The 24,124-nt window shown below is 31.3% G+C and overlaps 2 protein-coding genes across 3 annotated transcripts; both read left to right on the forward strand.

Moving 5' to 3' along the window:
- The first annotated feature begins 277 nt into the window (after window positions 1–277).
- On the forward strand, window positions 278–12,325 carry LOC101267511 (pentatricopeptide repeat-containing protein At2g41720). 2 transcript variants are annotated; one of them, XR_011220569.1, is made up of 10 exons: window positions 278–883; window positions 1,755–1,927; window positions 2,506–2,611; window positions 3,580–4,689; window positions 4,762–4,867; window positions 4,949–5,153; window positions 5,780–5,947; window positions 6,103–6,207; window positions 11,334–11,454; window positions 11,748–12,325. XR_011220569.1 is itself a non-coding variant. In XM_004236558.5 (10 exons), the coding sequence occupies exons 1-10, from the start codon at window positions 494–496 to the stop codon at window positions 11,801–11,803; spliced, it is 2,505 nt and encodes an 834-aa protein (XP_004236606.3). In that variant the 5' UTR covers window positions 278–493; the 3' UTR covers window positions 11,804–12,325. The 2 variants fall into 2 exon arrangements, 1 of the variants encoding a protein (XP_004236606.3); XM_004236558.5 differs by having other exon boundaries at window positions 5,815–5,947.
- A 6,424-nt stretch (window positions 12,326–18,749) lies between these two features.
- LOC101267222 (uncharacterized) lies at window positions 18,750–21,072 on the forward strand. The gene is made up of 2 exons (XM_004236557.5): window positions 18,750–19,460; window positions 20,416–21,072. The coding sequence occupies exons 1-2, from the start codon at window positions 19,081–19,083 to the stop codon at window positions 20,882–20,884; spliced, it is 849 nt and encodes a 282-aa protein (XP_004236605.1). The 5' UTR covers window positions 18,750–19,080; the 3' UTR covers window positions 20,885–21,072.
- The last annotated feature ends 3,052 nt before the right edge of the window (window positions 21,073–24,124 follow it).

Raw genomic sequence — 24,124 nt, forward strand, 5'->3', positions numbered from 1 at the left:
CACAAATTTGATACTACTTCACTTGATGCTATCTTAATCTTATTCAATAAGATAGTTATTTCCACTTGCCACTACTGAATGCTAAATAATACACCTTTCGTTTACTTTTGATTTGATATACCCCTTAAAAAATTAGTAATTAATAAAATAGTACTAATGTTACTACATTATTCCAAATTATATAAGTGACTTGAATATTGAAAAATAAATAGTATTTACTATAATCAAACAAAGTAAACCTAGATAGAGGAAGTACTACTTATCGATAGCTAAGATCAGCTAAATTCAACTTCGTGTTTTATATGAGGGAAAATGCTCTCAATTTGGTTATTTAAATTCGAGATATCTAATTAGAATTTATTTTAAAATTAGTTTAATATAAATACTATTTGGAAGTTACAAAATAATGAAAAAATGATACTTTCCACCCAAAATCTTTTACAAAGGTTTATCCTCAAACAACATAAACCCCCAAACCGCAAGATTTTCTTCCATGGCTACAATACAGAACCCCCATATCTCCACATTCCCTCAACACCCAAATCCCAAATTCAAAACCCATTTCAGAGCATCTATTATAGTCTCCCAAAAGCAGCAGAAACCCAAGAATGACAACAAGGCTGCTTATGAGGAGAAGAAGAAAGCTTCTGTTGATTATGACAAAGGGATACATAAAGTAACTGTGAGAATTGATGGATTCCGAAAATCTGATTTGCCTAAACACCAACGCTTACGAGTTGAAGGGGATAGGTTTCAGAAAGATTGGGGTGTTTCTGAAGTGGTGGAGAAAATTATGAAGATTAATCATTGGGATGATATTGAAGGTGTTTTGAATTGTTGGGCTGGACGTTTTGCAAGAAAGAACTTTCCCATTCTTATAAAGGTGAGCTTTTTATACAACAAAAAATAATAAATTGATATGAAATGAGCTTGAATACACTAAATGAGGATTCATATAGCGGACTCTAACTTGTTTGGGACTGAGGTGTAGTCGTTGTTGTTTTGGAAGATGAATTATTTAGTAGGAATGAATGGGTATGATTAGAATGGATTGGAAATGGATAAAGAGGATTTGTATAACTGACCCGGATTGGTTTTAGATAATGTTTTAATGTAATTAATTACCAAATGTTCTATTTTGTCGTTGAAAAATGTCATCTTGCTATATGTAAGTTTTCAGGGTGGTGTGTTTATTTAGGGACGGAGATAGAGCGGTGCAAAGGGGGTTCAATTGAACTCCTTTGTTGAAAGATTAGACTATGTAGGTAAATAGGGGAAATGTGATTTTTTGGCATATATGTAAGTTGTTGAATACCCTTGGCATAACCGCATAAGATCTTTTTTTTTAATCACCTTATTTGAGTTCCTAGCTCCGCCACTATGTTTATGTGTCAGCTATAGTATTCTAGCGCTGTTCGGAAAAAGACTACTCCTTTGGACTAGCATACTGAAAGAGTATTTACTAGGAATACATATGTACGATAGAATGGCACGGGATCCATATAAGTGAGACAGATTCATTTTTGACTGTTTAAGAGAATCATAAACATTTCATGAAATTGATTCTTAAAAGCACTTATTTTTTTTTCTTTGAAAAATGTTACGTTGCTATATACGTTTCAGGGTGATGTGGCTTTTTGGCAACTATAGTGTTCTGTTGGTGCTGTTTGGAAATGACTACTCCTTTGTCCAAGCATACTGAAAGAGTAGGTTCATCGAAAGTTTAATAATTTTTCTGTTATATCGTGATGTAGGAAATAACCGAAACGGGTTTAATTGAACATAGCATCCATGTTTTCAATTGGATGAAAAATCAGAAGAATTATTGTGCAAGAAGTGATATCTACAACATGATGATCAGGTTACATGCTAGACATAATCGGGTTGATCAGGCACGGGGCTTGTTTTTTGAGATGCAAAAGTGGAGGTACTCTTATTCCTTTTAACTTCCAACAAAATTTACTTTGATTCATTTGTAATCCAAATTGACATGGTAATGGCTCAGTCATAATTGATGTAAATGAAGGTTTTTTTGCAAATTTACGTCAATGCCGTGGTTATGAAATGTGGCAACTCCATAACAAGAAGCCAGGGTACAACCTATATTGTGATGGAAGTTGTAGTTTAGTTGTTCATTGTATCATATAGTTTTCCCCAAACAATGAGTTACTCTTTTTTCCACTAATTGTAAGAGGTTTCTCGTAGCTACATGCCTTCTTGTTATCTGTAATGCGTTGTTTGGTAGTTAGAATAGATAAAACTGCAATTATATATATATATACAATACATCTTTTTTCTTTTTTGTAAGGTCTTTTTCTGATATTTGTTGAATGAGTTTGTCGCACATTTGTGCCTTACTCTATCTATTTCCGCCAATTTATACTTGCTAATCATGTATATCAGACTTTCTTCTTTTAATCGTTATCATGTATGTAAGATTCATTGCATGTCCTTTAATTTTGTGTTTTTGGTTATACATGTTCATGACGCCTGTTATTTTTGTAGGTGCCAACCTAATGTTGAGACCTACAATGCCCTTATCAGTGCACATGGAAGAGCTAGTCAATGGCGTTGGGCAAAGAATATCATGGAAGACATGCTCCGTGCTTCTGTGTGTATTTACTCCTCTTTATTACAATATCTGTGCATATTGATGTGAGTGTTTTCCTTTTTTTCCTTTTCAGTTTGTTTCGACATTTAGATAAATACTAAACTCTTCGTGCGTTAGTTCTATTGGTTGCTTTAGTAAAGCTTTCGTTGAAACAATGTCCGTGTTTTAGCTTTTCTAGTATACCCTTAACTTGCGCCAACTTGATATTCCACATAAGCTCATTTGAATTTTGGTCAAAATTTCTGTCTTTGGTTGTTCTTTTAACTTTCATGGATGTAGAGTGATTGGGAGAGCTATATCAGTGCTAATAATTTGTGTAATATCCATATATCGATTATTTTCCCTTTCTTGGTGGGCTTCCTCTGATGTCTCCAAGCTGGTTATTAACAGAATAGATAGGTGAAGCAGTCAATAGCAGTCTGTTCTCGCCTATTAATAGATAACTAGTTGCTTCCAAGCTCAAACTTTTCACTCACTAAGCCTTCACAAGTTCAATATGGTTGGACCTCAGTGTAATTCTCACAGTTATTTATTTTCGAAGTTTAATCCTTCCAAGCTCTCTACATATCCGGACATAGTTGACCACAATATCAGATTGATATCCGGACCAATACTTTTGCATTGCTTCTACTCTGATAACTCATAAGGTGCTGTGGGACATTACTGCTTGGGAATAACCTATCAGAGCCATTCACCATCTAAGCCAAAATGTACACCCAATTTCCCTTTGGATTGTGAAAATGTGCATATGTCTCAGTCCTCTGCTTGCTCAATTACTGTATAAAACTAATTTTCTAGCTGTAACTGCATGTATGTATCAAATTCATTTTAGCAGTGACAATCCAGTGTTTATTTGTTTTGTATTTTCAGTTTTTTCTTTTTGTTGTTTTGGATCTCTTTGCCCTTGTGTGCTCTTCTTCTTATGTGACATATTTATCTGAAGAAATTTGCTTGTGAAATTGCTGCAGATTCCACCAAATCGATCAACATACAACAATTTGATCAATGCATGTGGATCTAGTGGAAATTGGAGAGAGGCTCTTAAAGTTTGCAAGGAAATGACTGAAAATGGTGTTGGACCTGACCTGATGACTCATAATATTGTCTTATCTGCCTACAAAAATGGTACCCAGTACGCAAAAGCCCTTTCCTATTTTGAACTAATGAAGGGAACTAAAGTCCGTCCTGACACTACAACCCTTAATATTGTGATACACTGTCTTGTAAAGCTTGAACAATATCAGAAAGCTGTTGAGATATTTAACTCAATGAGAGAGAAAAGATCTGAATGTATTCCTGACGTAGTCACATATACCACTATCATGCACATGTATTCTGTATCTGGTCAGATAAAAAACTGCGAGGCTGTTTTTAACACAATGCTTGCAGAAGGTCTGAAACCTAATATTGTTTCATATAATACCTTAGTTGGTGCTTATGCTTCACATGGGATGGCTCAGGAAGCTCTGTCAATCTTTGATAAGATGAAAAGTAATGGCACCCGGCCTGATGTTGTGTCTTATACCTCTTTACTCAATGCTTATGGGAGATCAGAACAGCCTGAAAGGGCCATGGAAACATTTGAACGGATGAAAAGGAACAATCTGAAACCAAATTTGGTTAGTTATAATGTTCTGATTGATGCTTATGGATCTAATGGTCTTCTGGACAAGGCTGTCCAAGTGCTGCGTGAAATGGAACATGATGGCTTACAGCCCAATGTTGTTACTATTTCTACCTTATTAGCTGCAAGTAGCCGTTGTTGTCAAAAAGTGAACATTGATTCCATCCTAACGGCTGCCAAAATGCGTGGAATTGAGTTGAATACAGTCGCCTATAACTCCGCTCTTGGGAGTTATCTGAATGCTGGGGAATATGAAAAGGCATTATCCCTATACAAGTTGATGAGGAAAAAGAAAGTTATGCCTGATTCTGTAACATATAATGTGTTGATAAGTGGTTGCTGTAGAATGTCAAATTATTCAGAGGCACTTGAATTTCTTGATGAGATGATAGCACTGAAGATTCCTTTGACGAAAGAGGTCTGTTCCTCTGCGATTTGCGCTTACACTAAGCAGGCAAGTACTCGAACTCAACTTTTCTTCTGAGAACAAAACATAAACTGACCAGGCTCCCTACCTCATTCTCAGGGTCAACTTGCCAAGTCAGAATCTATGTTTTCGATGATGAAAATGGAAGGCTTTCAGCCTGATGTCATTGCCTATACAACAATGCTAAATGCATATAGTGTTGGAGGTAGACCTTCCTGTACCCTTCATAGGGATATGTTGACTGCATGCACTGACCCATATAACTAGGAACAATTTCATCTTGCAGAGAATTGGGAGAAAGCTTTTGCAGTATTTCAAGAAATGGAATTGAATGGGGTTCTCCCTGATGCTATTGCTTGTTCAGCTCTCATGAGGTCTTTTAATAGAGGATGTCAACCTGACAAAGTTTTGCTTGTGGCGGATTTTATGAGAGAGAGAAATATCCCATTCACCGAGGCTGTTTTGTTTGAATTGGTCTCAGCCAGCAGCATGTAAGTCCCCATTTAAAAATATGCATGTTCATGTATATGGCTATAAATACAGAATGTTAACATTTGGAATTTGTGCATCTGCATAGTAGTATTTCCTAGGATTCATGGAAGAAGTTGCTATTTTTGGCTATTAAGTGCCTGTATTGGTATAATTATCAAATAATTGGTCTAGCATTACACTCAAAATCATGTAAATTGGAAACATGGACATCTAGTCTACGAAATAAAGTGAAATAGTTAAAAAGAATATTATCAGCAAGTATTACAAAACTTTATAAAAAACAATTCAATTGACTGCATAAAGCTCTTTCCTGTTAAGATCGTCATTTTCCTATTTCATTTCTAGGATATCCTATTGTCAGTGTTGTCAAAGGCGTGCTTAAGCCTTCAAGTGAAGCGCAAAACATGTTGAGCGCTTCACGTAGCTTAATGTGCACTTTGGCGTTGTCATCAAAGCTCTAAGACATGCTTTTCCTTGCCAATGAATCTCTTGAAGATGCTTTATTTGTGCTTTGCACTTAAAGCCAATGGATCTTAGTGTTTTTGTGTGCCTTTCACTTGTGATAGAACTGGTTATTGTCCATGCTCAGTACATCCGTTTATTTGACTATGTTCTGGTGTGGCAGTACTCGATGATGATAAAGCTAACACTTTTTTGAAGCTTACGAGATTGGAGGATGATTACAGAAATTATTACAACAATGGAGGCTTCACTCCCTTATGTGTCTATTGGAATGCTAAACCAGCTTCTGCATAGTATTGGCAAATCGGGGAAGACTGAAACCATGATAAAAGTAAGTGTAAAAAGTCTCAGTGACTTTTTCAGTTTAAATGTTGATTCAATGCGGTATATTCAAGCCTTGTACTTTCTTTCAGTAAGATTACATTTTCAACCTTGCATTTTTAAGGCAATTCTGACACATTTCCTCCACTTCCGTCACTTATGCAGTTTTTCTATATGGTAGTCACATCAGGCACAGAAGTTAACTTAACAACCTATTCAGTCCTGCTGAAAAATCTTTTGGCTGCTGGAAATTGGAGGAAATATATTGAGGTAATACCTTTAGAACTTCTAGAAAATGTTTTCGTTTATCCATTAAGACAAACCATCCTCTTGTTGTGGACCTAGACTCCTAGAGCTTTCTTTGCTCCCTCTTTTTTTGGATAACTAGTTTCAGGAACGTGCGTTGCACGTTTGTTTCTTAACTATTTTATAAAATTTGTACTTGATAGACTTCCTGTTGGTAGTTATTCATGTCACATTATTTTAAAAAATAAAAGAAATTGCTACCATAAAGTGTCCTTGGAAAATGAAAACCATTTCCAATCTTTATATAGTTCTTTTTCAGTGGTTTTTGGGTTCCTTTTCAATGTAATTATATCAGTGAGGTCTTAAAAAAATTATACATATGCATCCTTGTAGCATGTAACTTGTAAATGTAAATATAATAGATATAGAAAAGATGTTTACCATGGACCCTTAGTTCAAGCAGTACTTTACTACTACATTAGGAAAGATTATTGAGAGAAATAAGAAAAGAAAATTTATTAACATAAAATAGAATTTACATCTTAGCACTGAATTTCATCTGAAATGGAGAAAGGAAACAAAACAAAAATTATTTTTGAGATTTTACTTTAAAGGAATAGAAGATTATTGATGAGCAAATAGCTTAGTAAAATTACTTCTTTGCTGAACGAGTGATTAGATATAGTGTAAATTTGCAAAATTGAACAACTCAATATTTCATAAAGATTTTAGTTATATAAAAGATCAGGTGGAATATTCACCCTTCAATCAAGAAGAAGAAACCTGATATTAACATATGACAATATAATGGAAGTATCAACGTAACTCCAACAATCCTTTGTCACAATCTACATATAATTAATATTAACATTGTAATAATATATGATCTTGCTTTCCCTATTAAAGCAATGAAATATTATTAGAAAGACTCTAGTAAGAAAGGATAACAATCTAAAATATTTACTACTATATACCTGCAAAAAATATGAACTACAAATTTATAAGTTATACATACTATTTAGATACCATTAAAACAAATCTGGATAAATGGAGACATTATTGCTTGAGTTTTATGCCTTTATCGCTGTTATATATCTTGCAAATTAATGAATTACATTTATAGTTAACGAAGAAGTTGAGGGGTCACATTAATTAGTACATGACAGGACATTAAGAGAATCAATATACTTATTGGAGAGAAGTTTGATGGTCATGCACATAAGTTGGTGAAACTGACATAATTAATCAAATAAATTGACTAACATCTGGAAGAGAATTAAATGGGGGTAAAAGGAATGACGAATAGAAGTTAATCTTTTTTTATCTTCTTTTAAAATGATTAATTAACTTTTAAAGGATTGTATCTATTATTTATTGTTTTATATTATGTTGATTTATTGTAGGGATAAAATGGTAATTCAACTTTTATATTTTGAACCTTCCCGTTTATAATATAACTAGTTTCTGAACACGTGCTTTGCACGTGTATTCCATAACAATTAATACAATATTTTTCAAATAACATGAATAAGAGTTTAATCTATTTATATTATATACTCATAGAATGTAGTGATAAGGAAAGGCAGCAAAAATTATAATACCTTATAAAAATATGTAATCACTAAAATATAAACTCATGCTCATATATAGCAAGTAAATATAGTGTGAAGCAATAATATTACATTAAAATATACAAAAAGTTAAGAAATAGGAAAAAGTCACCAAATGAACTTATATGATGTCAAAAGGAACAACAAAATTATTTATATACATCATAAATCAATTGAAAAAGAAGAAGAAGAAGCAATAGACATACCAACAAAAGAAAGAATTTTGACCATTTTTGTTTCTTTCTTGAATTCTCAAAAATTGTGATACATTCTTTGCAAAACACTTTATATGAATTTATATAAACATATCTCTACCGTGCAATTAAATTGAAAGCACAAATGATAGAACAATTTTTAAGAATATCAAATACATTAAGTAGTATTTTCATTAGAGTAACAAAAATATTTAGCTACATTATTATAATGTGTTACTCTATAAAGTATTCCTAATTACGCCATCAATAAAATTTTGGTATGACCATATAGATGTACTCATAAAAAATTGATGACTTTTGTACTCCTAATTCTCCTTTTAACTTAATGATTTTTTTACTCACCCTTTAATGCAACTTAACTCCTATAACATATTAGATATTTAATTAAAAATTAATTGAATAAAATCAAATAAATCATTACACATTCATGTAATTCAAATTATAGTATTTAATATTTAAATAATTATATGTTTTATAATATTCTAATTTATGATGGTTAAAAATCATAATTCAACTTTAAATTTGAAAGATTCTATATATATTAGAGAGAGCGACCATCATGGGATGGGAATATGTTCTTAATTCATTGGTTAAAGAAAAAAAATGTTATGGCAACTTAATGATACTGAGAAAAGGAATACCCATTAATGATCTTCAAATTTATTACTGTATCATTTTTTGTTGTAAGGGAAAATTATTTTGTTAACACTTTTTGGACATTATTATTAATTATTAAATTGATTTAGTTCACAAATGTTATTATTATTTATTTTTTATGATAATTAATTAAATATATATTCAATCACGTACTGTTTACATGTATGTCATACTAATTATATCAGTATAAAGACTTAATAGATGTATAGAAATTAAAGTGGAAAAATACAAGCTTATATATTGGTATCAAAAAAATCTCAAAAACAATATTCGATAGACTTCAATTATATAATTATTACAATATGTTAAGTGTCAACGTGAGAATTAATCTTTGTTGTTTAATATATCATAACACAAAATTTTAAAAGAATTCATGGCTACCAATTTTTCCTTATTTCTAAGATATTGTAGCCTCAACGTTTTCACTCATATACATATAAAGAAGTTGTTATCGAATGAGAACAATATTTTATAAAAGTTGTAAAGAAATTTAATCAGCATATGTCTTCCTTAAAATAGCTAGTGAATCATTATTGGGTGAACACCAACTCGAAGTAGTACTATTTGTGATAGATATATAATAATTATTGAAATATTTAATTGATGAGTATGAATTATAATTATAAATAGGTTTACCCTTCATCTCCTTCACCTGATTGAAAGTCAATTAATTTATTCATATGCAAGTTTGACAAAAAAATACTCACATAAGTAGTTATATATATATATATATATATATGATTGTATCACATATAACATTTACACTAAATTCAATGAAGGCAAAATGTTTGTACAAAGTATTTCATGATAATTATAAAGAAATTATAAAAAAAAACCTCTAACCTGATAACGATCTGCAAATTTGACAAAAATAAATATTATGCGCGCGCACACACACATATATCTATATATAGCAACGTTCGAGCCATAGACAATAATAATACAAAGTTTTTCTTAATAACTACATGGAAAAAAATACAAAAAAAAGAAAATCCAAATACAAGACTTACATGATAACAAAGAATTACAATGAAAAAATATTAATTGTCTAGGCTCGCATATTCATTTTTTTCACACACATAATATATATATATTTCAATAAGAATGTTTGTCTTTTCAAGTTCACATGCATATTGGACAAATTAGTAGAAGTTAAAGAGGTATTATTGAATACATCAATTTAAGTAGAATGACCACTAACATACCGTTACTTGCAATTTAAGTAGAATGACCATTAACATACCCAATAAATAATTGTATTAAAATTATAGAAAATTTATTATTTATAATATTATATGATTAAATAATAATATTTGGTAAAATTTGCATTGCTAAATGTAGAGCACAATAATGGCAGAAAATTTGAATAGATGTTTGAATTGTTTTTAATTATTTTACTTTTTTTTACAATTTGATTAAGAAAATTGTTTAATTATTAAATAATAAATGTGATTCAATATTTTGATATTTAGGGGTAAATTGGTCTTTCAACTTTTATCTTTGAGGCTTCATGCTTATAATAATATATGATATGATTCGTAGTGGCTCTAAAAGTCTAAATCTTCAAATATAGTTAAACTAGTACTCTCTCTGTTCCAATTTGTTTGTTTGATTTTAACTTGATACGAAGGTAAAAAAAGTAAGCTTTTGTACTTTGTGGTCTTAAACTAAAGATGTGTAGATTGTACCAAAATGTCCTTTAATCTTGTGGTCTTTAACATGCCACGTGAAAAGTTGGAATTTAAAGAGGGAAAGATGCATAACAGACTATAAAAGAAAGTAAGCCAAACAAATTGAAATAGAGAGAGTGTAATTCTACATTGTGAGTTTTACAGAATGCACGATGCATTAGCTTGTTCTTCTCTCTCTCTGTCTTTCTTTCTCTGAGGTATCTAGAAAAAGATGATCAAAGGAAACACATTTCTTAGAAGTCTATTAATGTGTATTACTTGCTTAGTTTCTGTCAGCATGACTAGTATGTAGAATATTGTATTTTAAAGGACATACTCTACGTACCAAAGAAAGGGCAGTCCGGTGCACTAAGCTCCTACTGTGCGTGGGGTTCGGAGAAGGGCCAGACCACAAGATTCTATTGTACGCAGCCCCACCCTGCATTTATGCAAGAGGTTGTTTCATAGCTCGAACCGGTGACTTCCTGGTTACGCGACAACAACTTTACTAGTTACTCCGAAAAAAAACCTTCACTCTACTACTGATACCATCATCTTTAATTCCCAGATGAATGGTTACCCAACAAAGTAAGACCTGCTATATTTGTTTGAGTAGAGAAAACAACAGGAGAAATTTGTTGATTCCCTATGCATTTAGGGAGAGAACGGGTGCACCCACTAAGTGCTAAACTCTGACGATATTACCTTACCTTTCTTTCACAATAAAAAAACAGAAAGAAAGGAAAGTGAAAAATGCTGAGTTTCCAGACCTGTGAAATTCTTCCTTTTTTTTGGATAAGGTAAAGACCTGTGAGATACTAGCAATTGCAGAGGAACTAGAAGCACTTCACTCCGCAAGAATGGATTTGCCGAAATTCAGAAAAATCTGTCTTTCTATGTTTTGCTTCTATCCATCTTCTTCTTATTGGTTTGAAAACCCTTGTGCTCATCTTTTCTAACATTCATCAGTAAACCAATTTGGTGAACTTCTGATGCAGGTTTTGGAGTGGATGGAAGATGGACGACTTCAGCCATCAAGTAATATGTATGACGATATACTCTTCTTTGCTCAACGTAGTGGAGGGACCGAGAATGCTGCTGTTATAAAACAAAGAGTTGGTAAGCTTTGACTGGAAAACTTGTTGACATTCACTTCCCTTGAGATTACCTGTTTTTGATGATAGTACTTAAAAGAACATCTTTGAAGACTTGTTTAGTACCTCGATAGCTCCTTAAACTTTGACATGTTTCAAAGATAGATGCTCAAGTCAGTGACCAAATAGACACTTGCCAACCTAAAGTGTTCATACTTCTGTTAAGTTCAAGTGTCTATCTAAGTTTGTGTCAAGTTTAAGGGGTAAATCCCTCTAATCTTACAAAATGAATCTCCATATTTTCTTTTCATTTGACAGAATCCCTAAGAAAGAAATTTGGACATGAAACAACAAATGAGCTTCTTTGGAGATAATCGTTGTCATCCAACAAATGCCTCGAGCTGCTTGGGATACTTGTCAGCGACCTGCTGCTGTTTCAATCAATTCCTTCATTGGATTGAGCAAATAAAAGCAAGTCATTTGGATGCTGATTTGGTTAATCCAATGGAAAACGACTACATTTCTGTTCGTTGCCTTTTGACATCGTATATGCAAGCATACAGTCCTTCATCGACTAGTTACAACAAGATACAGTCGATGAACCAATTTGCAGACCAAATATTGTAGATGCACAACAGACTCCTTGCATTTGGACATCAGTGATCGAACATCATGGACACAACCTCGATATTCTCCAGCTTATATTTATTGTTCGAGGTTTCTTCAACTTCATGAAGAACATTAAATTTTAGCTATTGTTATAGATGAAATGTAAATGGCTTTGTTAAGTTGCCTCTGATCAGTTATCGCAGTATAGTTGACTCTATATGATTTCTAGATATGAATCTTTGTGTTACATATAGATTATGGACACGACCCGTGGAAGCTTTCACTAATACTTGCTAATTCCGTTCCCTTGACGGAGAAAAGAACGCGGACATTAGGTAAGGTAATTACACTATTTAAAATAACATAATCTCTAAAAAATTCTTACCATTTGAATTAATTACAAAACTCCCCTTTTCCTTCTCTCTCTTAACATTTGGACGCATCACTACAACTCTTTTAGATACATTATAATTTTGTGTATAATTTGACTAGTTTTACAATACGTGCATTGCACAAGATTACTAATTCAGAAAATATATTTTAAAATTTAATTAGTATTGCTTATTTAAGTGAAGATTTGAATAATAAGCTTTGCACAAAATAGTATTGCAGATTCTTCTGTTAGTATTCAATGTGGAACTATGAAGATGGTCAATGAAAAATTTTATTAGTTAAATGTAATAATGCATATATTTATTTCAATTTGATGAGGTTCAATCATGTAATTAGTCGTATTTCAGTAATATTATTTGATAGACGATATTTATTGTGTATTTTTTTTCATCATCTAACCAGATGTGTTTTGCACGTGTTTTCACGTTAAACTATTTAGATATGTGAAAATATGAAGAGAACAACTACATTTTATTTTTTTAGAACTAATCTTTGTATATTAATTTTTATTTTATAAGTTATAATATAATAGATGATGTTCTTGGTGTTGGCTCTCATATTTGACTTCTCGATTAACGATAGGATTTTTAGTCTATATTGACTGAGAAAGCTTCCTTTTTTTTACCAGTAAAAACTAAAAATTATAATTAAAGAATATATTTTATTTGTGAAATCATATATATAATTATTATTTTTATCGTAGACCCAACAAAGATGTAGTGTATATACTTATAAATGATTTTCAATTTATTCAATGAAGCATGATTCATACAAGTAAAAATAACAACATCGTGTTATCACATCTATAGAGACGGTGTGATAATATAAAAAAATTGTTAGTCAAAAGTTAATCCAAGAAAAAGATAAAGGATAGAAATAATTAATGGAATAACTATGAGGATTTATAATATTATAACTAAAGAATGTTAAGTGTGTGAATAATGTTTTCAATAATTAATAATAATTAAGAGAATTTATAATGTTATAACTAAAAGATTAATGTGCAGTAGATGTATTTTTAACAAATTTTATATTTACATAAATAAATAAGACTTTTAATTAATGTTACTGTTATAAACAATTTGTATTATAGTGAATGTCTAATTATGTGGAGTCCTTGTAGGATATGGTTAGGAATCTTACTTGGGGACGAAATAAGATTTTCCCTATAAATAAAGAGTTTTTTTCATTGTAAATAAGATTTGTGAAAGATCTATGAATCATGAATACACTTCATGAGAAACAAGAAGTCTTTTCTCTTCTCTCTGCTTTCTTCTTCTTCTAAATTTATATAGTTTCATAACACGTTATCAGCACGATTGTTCTATTTTTTAAAAAAATTGATAGAAGACGGGAAAAGTGCAAAAGAGATCTTGCATAAGTTATGCAATAAGGTTCTTATATCTTCAAGGTATGATTTATCTTTATGTTATAATTATTTATGTAACAGATCTGGAGGTACCATCTAAAGTAAATATTTAAAGAGACTTGTCGACTTTCTATACGTTTAATTTTAATCGACTAGGAAGAGAATTCCTTAATTTATTTTAATAATTAAATAAGCACAATTTAGTGAAGGATATTTTTTCAATCTTTATATGAGATACGTGATCTATTAAACTATGAGCCTGTTTGGCTCAGCTTAAAAGCTGGTCAAACTGACTTAAAAGCTGGTTTTTGACTTATTTAGCTGTTTGGCAATACTCAAAACAGCTTATTTTAAGTTAAAAAAAACTTATTTTAAGCCAAAAGTTAAAAGCTGGGGTAGGGGTGCTTTTTTTTTTTTAGCTTATAAGTTGTTTTAAGTTGACCACATTTTTATCTTTTTGTGCTTAATATTTTTATACAATCTCCAAATTACTCATATAACCCTAACATTTCTTTCTTCCATTTTTCCCTTTTCACGTTTGACATAACAACTTCAGCACTTTTATCCAAACGCATAACTGTTTATTTTAAAAATAAGTTTCAGCACTTTTAAGAGTACTTTTTTAAAGCTGCTTTTATTAAGCCCATCCAAACGCGCCCTATATCTATTAACTGCTAGTGTTGATTATAAGAAATCAATATTCTTAATTTTGTGTGTAATTATAATATATGATCATATTAATGATCATCAAAAGTGATATAATTACAATTATTTTCAAAGGCTTGAGGTTGAGCTTCATTGTGGGTAAGACGATAAATTTAAGTTTTATCGCACCAAAATAATAAGACGATGAATTTACGTTCAATCGCACCAAGAGAGTAAAACATTGGGTTAAAATCCTGGTGATCATGATAAGAAGATATTGGGGTCAAGTTTCATCTATTTATGGCTTAAGACATTCTTATATGGATAAGACATTGAATTTGAGTTTTAATACACCATATTGATGATATAATAATGGCTAAAGAAAAACTAATGTGTTTTTGATGAGAAGTCTTGAAATTTATTGAATTTGCTCCATTACGTAAAGTGAATGTGGTAGTAGTGCATAATATGTCTGAAAGAAGACAAGTGATTTAATAATGCACATAAATATGGAATGAGGTACTAAAGCTATCATAATTTGATATGCTCACATGTTTGTGTTCCATTCATCAAGAATGGGAACTTTTGATAAATGCTAAAAATATAAATTCATTCTCTAAAGGGAATGAAGTGTAAGTCATCATGCTAAGCATGAGAAAGATTGCAAACTTTGGTCAATGATGTGGTATCACCAAGAATATCTCTAAGAAGACATGTATTATAGAAAAGTTTCATGTTTTATCTTCAGGTTTGTATTGCACAAGAATTAGTGCAATTGAGGCACATTCTATGGTAAATAAGAAGTTTACTAATTCCAATACTTTCTTAGATTGACACGATTGTCTGGGACATCGTTAGTCTATAATGTTTAGACGAATTATGGAAAATTAAAATGGACATCCATGGAAGAAACTAAAAATTCTTTTAAATGGTGAATTCTATTGTACTACTTGTTAGCAAGGCTAGCTAATTGTGAGACCATCATAAACGAAAGTTGAGATTGAATTCTCTGCGTTCTAGGAACGTATACAGATATTTGTGGACCTAGTCATCCACCTAGTGAATTGTTTAGATATTTAATTGTCCTAATAAATGTTTCTTCTATATGGTCTCATGTGTACCTATTATTATCTCGCAACTTGATGTTTGCAAAAATATTGGTACAAATAATATGTTTACATGCACAATTTTCTTCAGATTAGTTCATTCAATGATGAGATCACGACTCACCTAAAAGGTAAAGTAATTGAGAAGAAATAAATCTGAAAATTACTTTTTGAGTAATAAAATTGAAATTTACTCATATAATAGTAAATTAGAAATTTACTAAAGCAGAAGGCACATGACGTAGTAAACTTGGAATTTACGAGTACTAATAATTTTATTAGTTGGCATGAATAATTTAGTCATCCCAAAGATATGCATATTAAGTAATGGACATACATTGAAAAACTAGAAGATTCTTCAAGAATTCTTTTGTTGTTTGTTCTCATGACAAGTTGATTGGATCAACTAATGTTGAGATTAAATGTCTAAATTATGAAAAGTATAAAAGGTGAATATGGGTCCGTTCACCTATCATGTGACATGATAAAAGGATGCATCTATAAGATAATCACATGTGCGTTTATTGTCAACTAGTAGTTTGACATTCACAAAATTGTTAGTGCAAAAAAATTGAGTTAAGAGCACAATTTCAGGATATGTAATTAAGAAAATTTATCTTGATAATATTGATAAATACTCAAGATCTTGTGATATTAAATGTCTGAGATAGTGAAATCATTGCTTGTGAAAATAAAGCTCCATGTGTTGATCTGAAATATGATACCGCATACAAAAGTAATTATATGCATCAAACCAACAAATTATGATCAGATTTTCTTTCTGTTGATTTATGATCAGGGGCCAAATATTTTTCATCTGATTATTTTATTATGTAGTAGATAATCAACGAATATACAATGATGCAGAAAGATAGATTCTCCAAAAGATTGAGACATATGTTAGTTTGTCTAACATAAGGGGGAGACTAGAAGCAACACAAGAGTTGTAAATACAGCTATTGAATGTCCCTTAAGAATAAAGTTTATGACATGCATGAAGCATGATAGACTAATCAATTCTAAATAAAATAATTTTTGAAAAATGGAGAGGATCAAAGAATCAAAATGATCATAGTAAGGAGACAATGTGTTTTTGGAGAGCCTACGACATAACACTTTATGAAACCTCATGAGAAGGGTAGCTACCTAAAAATAATGAAGTGATGAGATATCAATAAGTTTTGTCGTATCGTGAATTGATACAAAATGATATATCGTTGACGATATCTTTGATACAATAGCGCACAATATTGTAAAAGATTATGAAGATATGAATTTTGCATCTATTAAAGCATGCTTGTGTAGAAATAAGTATCAAGTGAAAAATGGAATGATGCATCTTGATAAGCGTAAAACTTATTTGACTTGCAATGTAGGCACTAGAAGATGTCATACATCTAATATTGAATGTTATCACTTGACAAAATTGATATGAAAATATACAATGGATTCAAATTTATAGCATATACAAGTTTTTGAAAACTTGTCTATCATCCTCATAAGGATTAAATAAATTCAAAAAATGCATAGAGTATATACAAGTATTGTTATGCAAGTTGATAACTATAATTGAAACTCTTGAAGAGTTTTCAAAAGGCAACAAATTATTTGCTTAAAGAAGTTAAAGTAAGGAACTTGGAGAAATCTTTGACTCTGAAAGAAAGATTCATAAAAAGAGATAGAAGTTCGTCAAAGTTTTTTTACACTCATGAGCTCCCAAAAATGGTGATATCAACATGCAACAAGTTTGTTCAAGTAATATTATATTTGATTTATTCACCAAGTCTCTACCTATTACAACTTTCAAGAAGATGGTGCACAAGCTTGGAAAACGAAGATTCTAGTATCTGAATTGATGTTTTCATGAAGGGGAGTTAATACGTGATGTACTCTTTTTTTCTCACAAGGTTTTGTCCCATTGAGTTTTTCTTGTAAGGTTTTTAATGAGGCATCCATAATGCGTATTATTAGATATGTGTACTCTTTTTCCTTTACTAGATCTCTTTTCCCACTGGTTTTATCTAGTAAGGTTTTAACGAGGCACATAATCTACCGACCTTCAAGGGGGAGTGTTATAAACAATTTATATTATAGTGAATGTCTAATTATGTGGAGTCCTTGTAGGACATGGTTAGGAATCCTACTTGGGACCAAGTAAGGTTTTCCCTTTAAATAAAAGGTTTTCCTTCATCGTAAATAAGATTTGTGAAAGATCTAAGAATCCTGAATATACTTCAAGAGAAACAAGAAGTCTTTTCTCTTCTCCCTACTTTTTTCTTCTTCTAAATTTATATAGTTTCATAACAATTACTATTTTTCTTATAGTTATTAGATTTTAATTTAGATTAGCGATGAAATAAAAATATTTATTCCATATTACTCAATAAAAAATTTATTTTGTAATTGATAAATTTTTAAATGATTCATACATATTCACATATTTTCACTCTTGAGAAGTTTAATAATTTTGAAAAAGAAATTTAGACACATATATTTACATCACAAGAGAAATTGTTAACAAAAACAAATGAATATAGACTAAATCATGTCAACTTCATATATTAGAACATTATATACTAATGTATATATTAAGCAAAAAAATTTATTATATCAAAATTACACGAGGTAATGGAATGTACAATCTTAGGATAGAACAACTTACTTCATCAGAATAGTGATACCTCATATTCCGCTAAACTTCAAACTCAATCAATGATAATAAATCACAGATGAAAAATTTAAAAATGAAGAAGAGTATGAGATTAAAAAAAAAATTGGTTGAAAAATGAGAGGAAACCTTTCTATTTATAGTTAACAATCGATAGTATGAACAAGTATTTTTTGTTTCTTCTCAGAAAAGTCGTGACTTTTCTGAGAAGTAACAATCCTTTCGAAAACTCACAATATATTGAAAAAGTCACAATTCATTGAAGAATCACAACCTTTTGAAAAAAATCACAACTCATCGAATGAGTGACCTTTTAGAGAAGTCAAACCTCTTTGGTAAAATAACAACTTATTGAAAAAGTCACAACCCGTTAAAAAATTCACAACTTATTGAAAAAATCACAACTCATCGAAAAATTCATAACCTACATTAGAAATATTATAATATTTTAACATTTAAATTAGGAGTTCATGCTTTTATGGTATTAATTAAAGAAAGATATATAACCTTGATTATTTCAAATCTAAATCAGTACAAATCTAATTTATAATTATGTATCAAATTCATAGCTGATGTATCATTTGCTATGTATTGGGCGATAAAACAATATATGCTTAGGTTTGAAAAAATTAAAATTTCTAATTTAAAGAACTTTCAAGATAGAATATAATTATCGCCCAAAAATCATATTTCCATGATAAAAAAAATGGATGGAAACTCGGAGGACGTTTCCCCAAATAAACCTAATATAACCCAAATTCAAATTAGTTAGGGCTCTAATATAAATAGTTGTAATACACGTTTACCTTGCCTAACAAGAAATGCAGTGGAGAGTCCAGTTCTAATTCATCAGTTTCATCAATGGAGGTTTTCGATCTCTCTTCAATGGAGAAAAGTGGCAGTTCAAAAGTAACGGATAATGGTGGTCGTTCAAAAGCACTGGACAAGAGGATGATGAATTATTTGGTGAAATACGTAATAGGAAAATCTTTTCCGTATGAGCATACTGTTATAGAGGATGTAGATGAAGTTTATGGAATCAGACTGTATAGCCCATTACAAATTCTTGGAACTACCCAGGGGACGAAGAAGAACAAGCGATTTATATTCACCTTTCAGAACAAGCGGAATTGCAAAGTGTTTATTAGTAAAGATACTCCAGGGTTTTGGAAACCTAATCCCAAAATTAAGTCTATTTTTGATTCCAACAAGAAACACATTGGCAACATCAAAATTTCCTGGTAAGAATGTATGATTACTCCCCGATGATCGATCCGTTTTTTTTTTTTGTGATTTGGGTGATTTCAAATGGTTTAGAACTTATTTTCTAATTGATTTATATATTTTTTTTGTGTTCTGGAATTTCCACATGAGTTTCATACACTCGAATTGCATAAAATTACTTGGTACCTGTGTCGCTGGTTGAATACTGGACAGAACGTGTTTTATGATTGATTTGCATTTCATACACTCGAATTGCATAAAGTTACTTGGTACCTGTTGCTGGTTTAATAGTTGACGAAACGTGTTTTATAATTGATTTTCATTCATACACTTGAATTGCATAAAGGTACTTGGTACCCGTTGCTGGTTGAATAGTTGACCGAACGTGTTTTATAATTGATTTGCATTTCATACACTTGAATTGCATAAAGTTATTTGGTACCCGTTGCTGGTAGAATAGTTGACAGAATGTGTTTTATAACTGATTTGCATATTTGGTTTGTATCCCATAGTTCTAGGTTTTAGATGAGTTTCATACCCTCGAGTTGCATTCTAGTTATATTAAAGTTAAGAGTTACATCGGTCAAATAGTTGATTAAACTATTTGCACCTCCCCGATTACATAGTTTTCACGTTCCTTGACTAATGATTTGACCGAGTTAGCTTGGTCAAATTTAGTGATTAAACTATCTGCACCTTGACTAATGATTTGACCGAGCCTTACTCAAATTAGTTGATTAAACTATTTGCAACTCAACTAATGCCATAGCTTTCACACGCTTCAACTAATGATTTGATCATTTCAATAGGTCCAGAACATGTTTTAAAAAAATGATGTTCCGGTTGAGTTTTGGATACTCAAGTTGCATTCTAGTTATATTTAAAGTTAAGAATTGGAGTTGATCAAATAGTTGACTAAACTAGCTCGGATTCATGATCTGTACCTTGACTAATTGCTGTTTGTTTTTACAGGTACTACTACTATGACACCAACAATGGTAGACGCAAGTCATCAAAGAGATTGAAAAAGAGTGAGTGGCATATCAGAGAGTATTATCTCTCATCGAAATATTTGCCCCCAAACAAAGTTGAGAGAAAAGATGTGATATTAACCATGATGATGAAGACGAAGGAACAAAAAGGTGGTAATAGTAATAATAACAATCAAGAGAAATCCGATAAGGCAATGCAGATTATTCAATCTCAAGAAGACGGACACGTTCAACTTGATCATAATAATGGTGACGCTGTGGAGATGTCTGTTGAGAATCAGCTAATTATGCAATCTTTACAAAGCCTTCAACTTTCTGATAAGGCGATGCAGATTATTCAATCTCCACAAGGCGGACAGGTTCAACTCGATCATAAGAATGGCGACACTGTGGGGATGTCTGTTGAGAACCAACTAATCATGCAACCTTTACAAAGACTTCAACTTTAATGACAAGAATAGAAAGATTAGTTTCTTTTTTGGCTTAAAAACTAGTGCTCATACCTAAGTGCTCTTTTGTTTTTACAAACTGCTGAATCTATAGTTAAGTTTGCTGCCAAATGATTACATTGATTGTTGGGATTCCTGTCTACCTTTTTGCTTTAAGTATATATGTGTGATAGTGAACAATTGATTCACTTTTGCTTGCTGGTGTTAAGAGAGCTTGATTCGGATTTTCTTTCGCTTGACCCTTGGGTAGGAGATGTGTTTTGATACTTGAGAAACCTTAAGTTGTTTTCATCACTGTTTGATGTCTGTTTAACATATGCTGCGTTTTATTTTTCGTTTGATCACAGATTAGTAGCTGCACTTATGTTCGATACTTGTATTTGATAATGGTCTTCAGTTGAATATCTTAGCGTATATTGCATCAATATGAACGTTGGAATTTGGAGTGAACCCCATGGTGCTTATAGTAGACCAGTTCTTTGACACAATGTCTCCATATATTCTACTGCTCCGAGTTCTGGGGTGATAGACTTGGATCTTTTGTTGCTATTGACTTTTCTGTCGTTTTAACTGATATATGTGTTTCTGCAACTGGTGAACCACACTAGTTTTTTCTGTTGCACTTAATTCTCAACCCGACCACAGTGTTTTTATACTTGAACGACTTGCTGCATCTGTTTAGTTATAATGCACGAATTGATGCTTATGGATCTAATGGTCTTCTGGGACAAAACTGGGTGTGAAATGGAACTTTGATGGCTGACAGTCCAATGTTGTTTCTATGTCTACCTTATTTGGCTGCCAAAATGCGTTGAATTGAGGTGAATACAGTCGTGATTTTGACCTTATACAAGCCGATGAGGAAAAGGAAAGTTTTGCCAGATTCTGTAAACATATAATGTGTTGATAAGTTGTTGTAGGTACTATTCCGTTCTTAATTGTTGTTTTTGTTATAATCTATGGATTTTGTGATCATCTTCATTTGTCTTTTGGACTTGTACACGCAAGCTTACAGCCCTTCATCGACTAGTTACAACAAGATCTATACTATCGATGAACTTATATGCAGAGCAAATATTATAGATGAAGCAGCAAACACAGCAGCCTCCCTGCATTTGGACTAACTCACCAGTGATGGAATATCATTGAAAAAGCCTCAATATTTCATTTCTTGTATTACTTCAATGTATCTTCAACTTCTTGAAAAAAAAAACTGTAAATTTTAGCTAATGCTATATATACAATGTAAATCATCTTTTTTATAATGTCAATTGTAGTCTAGACAATGTGTTTGTTTATGATGAGAATAATCTATTTATTTCATATTGCTTGATGTAAAATCAAGCTACATCCATACCCCAAGTTTAGGGACATTTTATTTTCCCCGGGTCCTATTACACCTTAAAGCATCCCACGTTTATGTAAGGTTCTAGGGAGGGTCAACTCAATGAAATATGACTAGACATTCTATCCTAACGCAAGCATTATTGACTGCTTCTACGAACAATGATAGAGCAAATCTAAGTTGCTCGGACTCTCCATATATATTGCCCGTGGAGAGAAGACAGAAAAAGGATTTCTCGTCACTTTCCTTTTGTCTTGTATTCCCCCATGTCTTCTGCAAGAATGAGAAAGATGGGCTCCTCGCTAAACACTTTTTCATATGTTCTCGAGTATTTTTCCTTCATCCCTTTTAGGTACAAATAATTTTCTCATTAGAATTTCTTGGGGTAGGTGGGAGGTGTTATTCTCTTTCAAACATCAATGTAGAACACCAATGAGGCCACATACCATTAGAATAAGAATACATCAATGTGATAGTTTCTTTTTGCAATCAAACAATTAATTGAATAAAATTTCCCAAATAAATTAGCAGTACTATGATTAGATGTGATTGCTACCTTTCTTTACACACCATTATCATTTTCTTGCTTCAAGTTTCAATCTATACACTTACCATAAAAGCAATGACCTTACTCTCAAAGGTTTTCTATAACAACTACACCTCAATTTCAAATAAATTAGAAATAATTCTACATACTTTTATTGTCGTGTCACTCAATTTACATATGTTTCAATCTAATATTATAAAATAAATTAGTTTGTATCATCGTGTTTAGACCGTGAAAACTCTCCATTACATGAATAATTTAATATTTCATTGACTCTTTCAATTTATTGAAATGAAAAATTTTAACGACAGCAACAACAATATACCTAAAGTTGAGGGTCTATAAAATGATATTTTTTTTATGCGATAAAGAATAAAATATACTCTTCTACTTAATTTCACTTGCGAAATTACCCAATATGCTATAGTGGGTTGTTGTATCTATTGCTAATGTTAATATAATGATATAAATATAATATTTGCAAATTGGTCTGCCACTTGATGGAAAAAAGAACCAATTTTCCATTTGGCATTTTTCTATGTATAATATAATTTTTGAATTAATCATCACATGGTGGAGTGAGAATTTCACAAAGATATCTAAATATCACAATAAAAACTCTTTCAAAAACTATAACTAGAAAATAACAAATTATCTTTTTGGCACTTCCCTATGCATTAACCATAGATTCATAGTATATTATTTTATTAGAAGCTTTAGGATGATTAATTATAGGAATAATGCCCAAGTACCCCCTCAACCTATGTTCGAAATCTCAGAGACACACTTATACTATACTAAGATCCTATTACCCCTGAACTTATTTTATTAATAATTTTTTACCCCTTTTTAGCTTACGTGACACTATTTTGTGGGCCTAATGATGGTGGACTTTTTTTTCAGAACTAGTGCCACGTAGGCTAAAAAGGGTAAAAAATTACATATAAAATAAGTTCAGGGGGTAATAGGACCTTAGTATAGTATAAGTGTGTCTCTGAAATTTCGAACACAGGTTGAGAGGGTAGTTGGGTATTTTCCCTTAATTATATCATAACTTAGCCTCCAAAAGAGGACCAATAGTAGATTATTTTAAGTTGTTCTTAACCATAAAAAAAGGAGAGAATACATTAAAAAAAAAGTTTTGATGTAAACAATTATCGAATATCTATAATATCACTCTTTAATATCGATGTGTTGAGGTGGAGGTGCGATTTTAAAAGATGATAAGTTAAATATATTTATCAAAATATTATAATTATGTATATAAGTCAAATATTATTACTTGTTACGTATATATATTAAATTTTTATAACTCAAAACTTTTGACTTTTATTGCTTCACACAAGTT

This window comes from Solanum lycopersicum, chromosome 4, assembly GCF_036512215.1.
Source record: "Solanum lycopersicum chromosome 4, SLM_r2.1".
In the NCBI taxonomy this organism is placed as follows: domain Eukaryota; kingdom Viridiplantae; phylum Streptophyta; class Magnoliopsida; order Solanales; family Solanaceae; genus Solanum; species Solanum lycopersicum.

What these genes read in the sequence shown, in the direction of transcription:
- LOC101267511 (XM_004236558.5), top strand. Translation starts at nt 494, where the DNA reads ATGGCTACAATACAGAACCCCCATATCTCCACATTCCCTCAACACCCA. An exon ending in ACTTTCCCATTCTTATAAAG is followed by an intron (nt 884 to 1,754) that starts GTGAGCTTTTTA and finishes ATCGTGATGTAG; the next exon opens with GAAATAACCGAAACGGGTTT. An exon ending in TTGGTCTCAGCCAGCAGCAT is followed by an intron (nt 5,154 to 5,814) that starts GTAAGTCCCCAT and finishes ACTTTTTTGAAG; the next exon opens with CTTACGAGATTGGAGGATGA.
- LOC101267222 (XM_004236557.5), top strand. Translation starts at nt 19,081, where the DNA reads ATGGAGGTTTTCGATCTCTCTTCAATGGAGAAAAGTGGCAGTTCAAAA. An exon ending in GGCAACATCAAAATTTCCTG is followed by an intron (nt 19,461 to 20,415) that starts GTAAGAATGTAT and finishes TTGTTTTTACAG; the next exon opens with GTACTACTACTATGACACCA.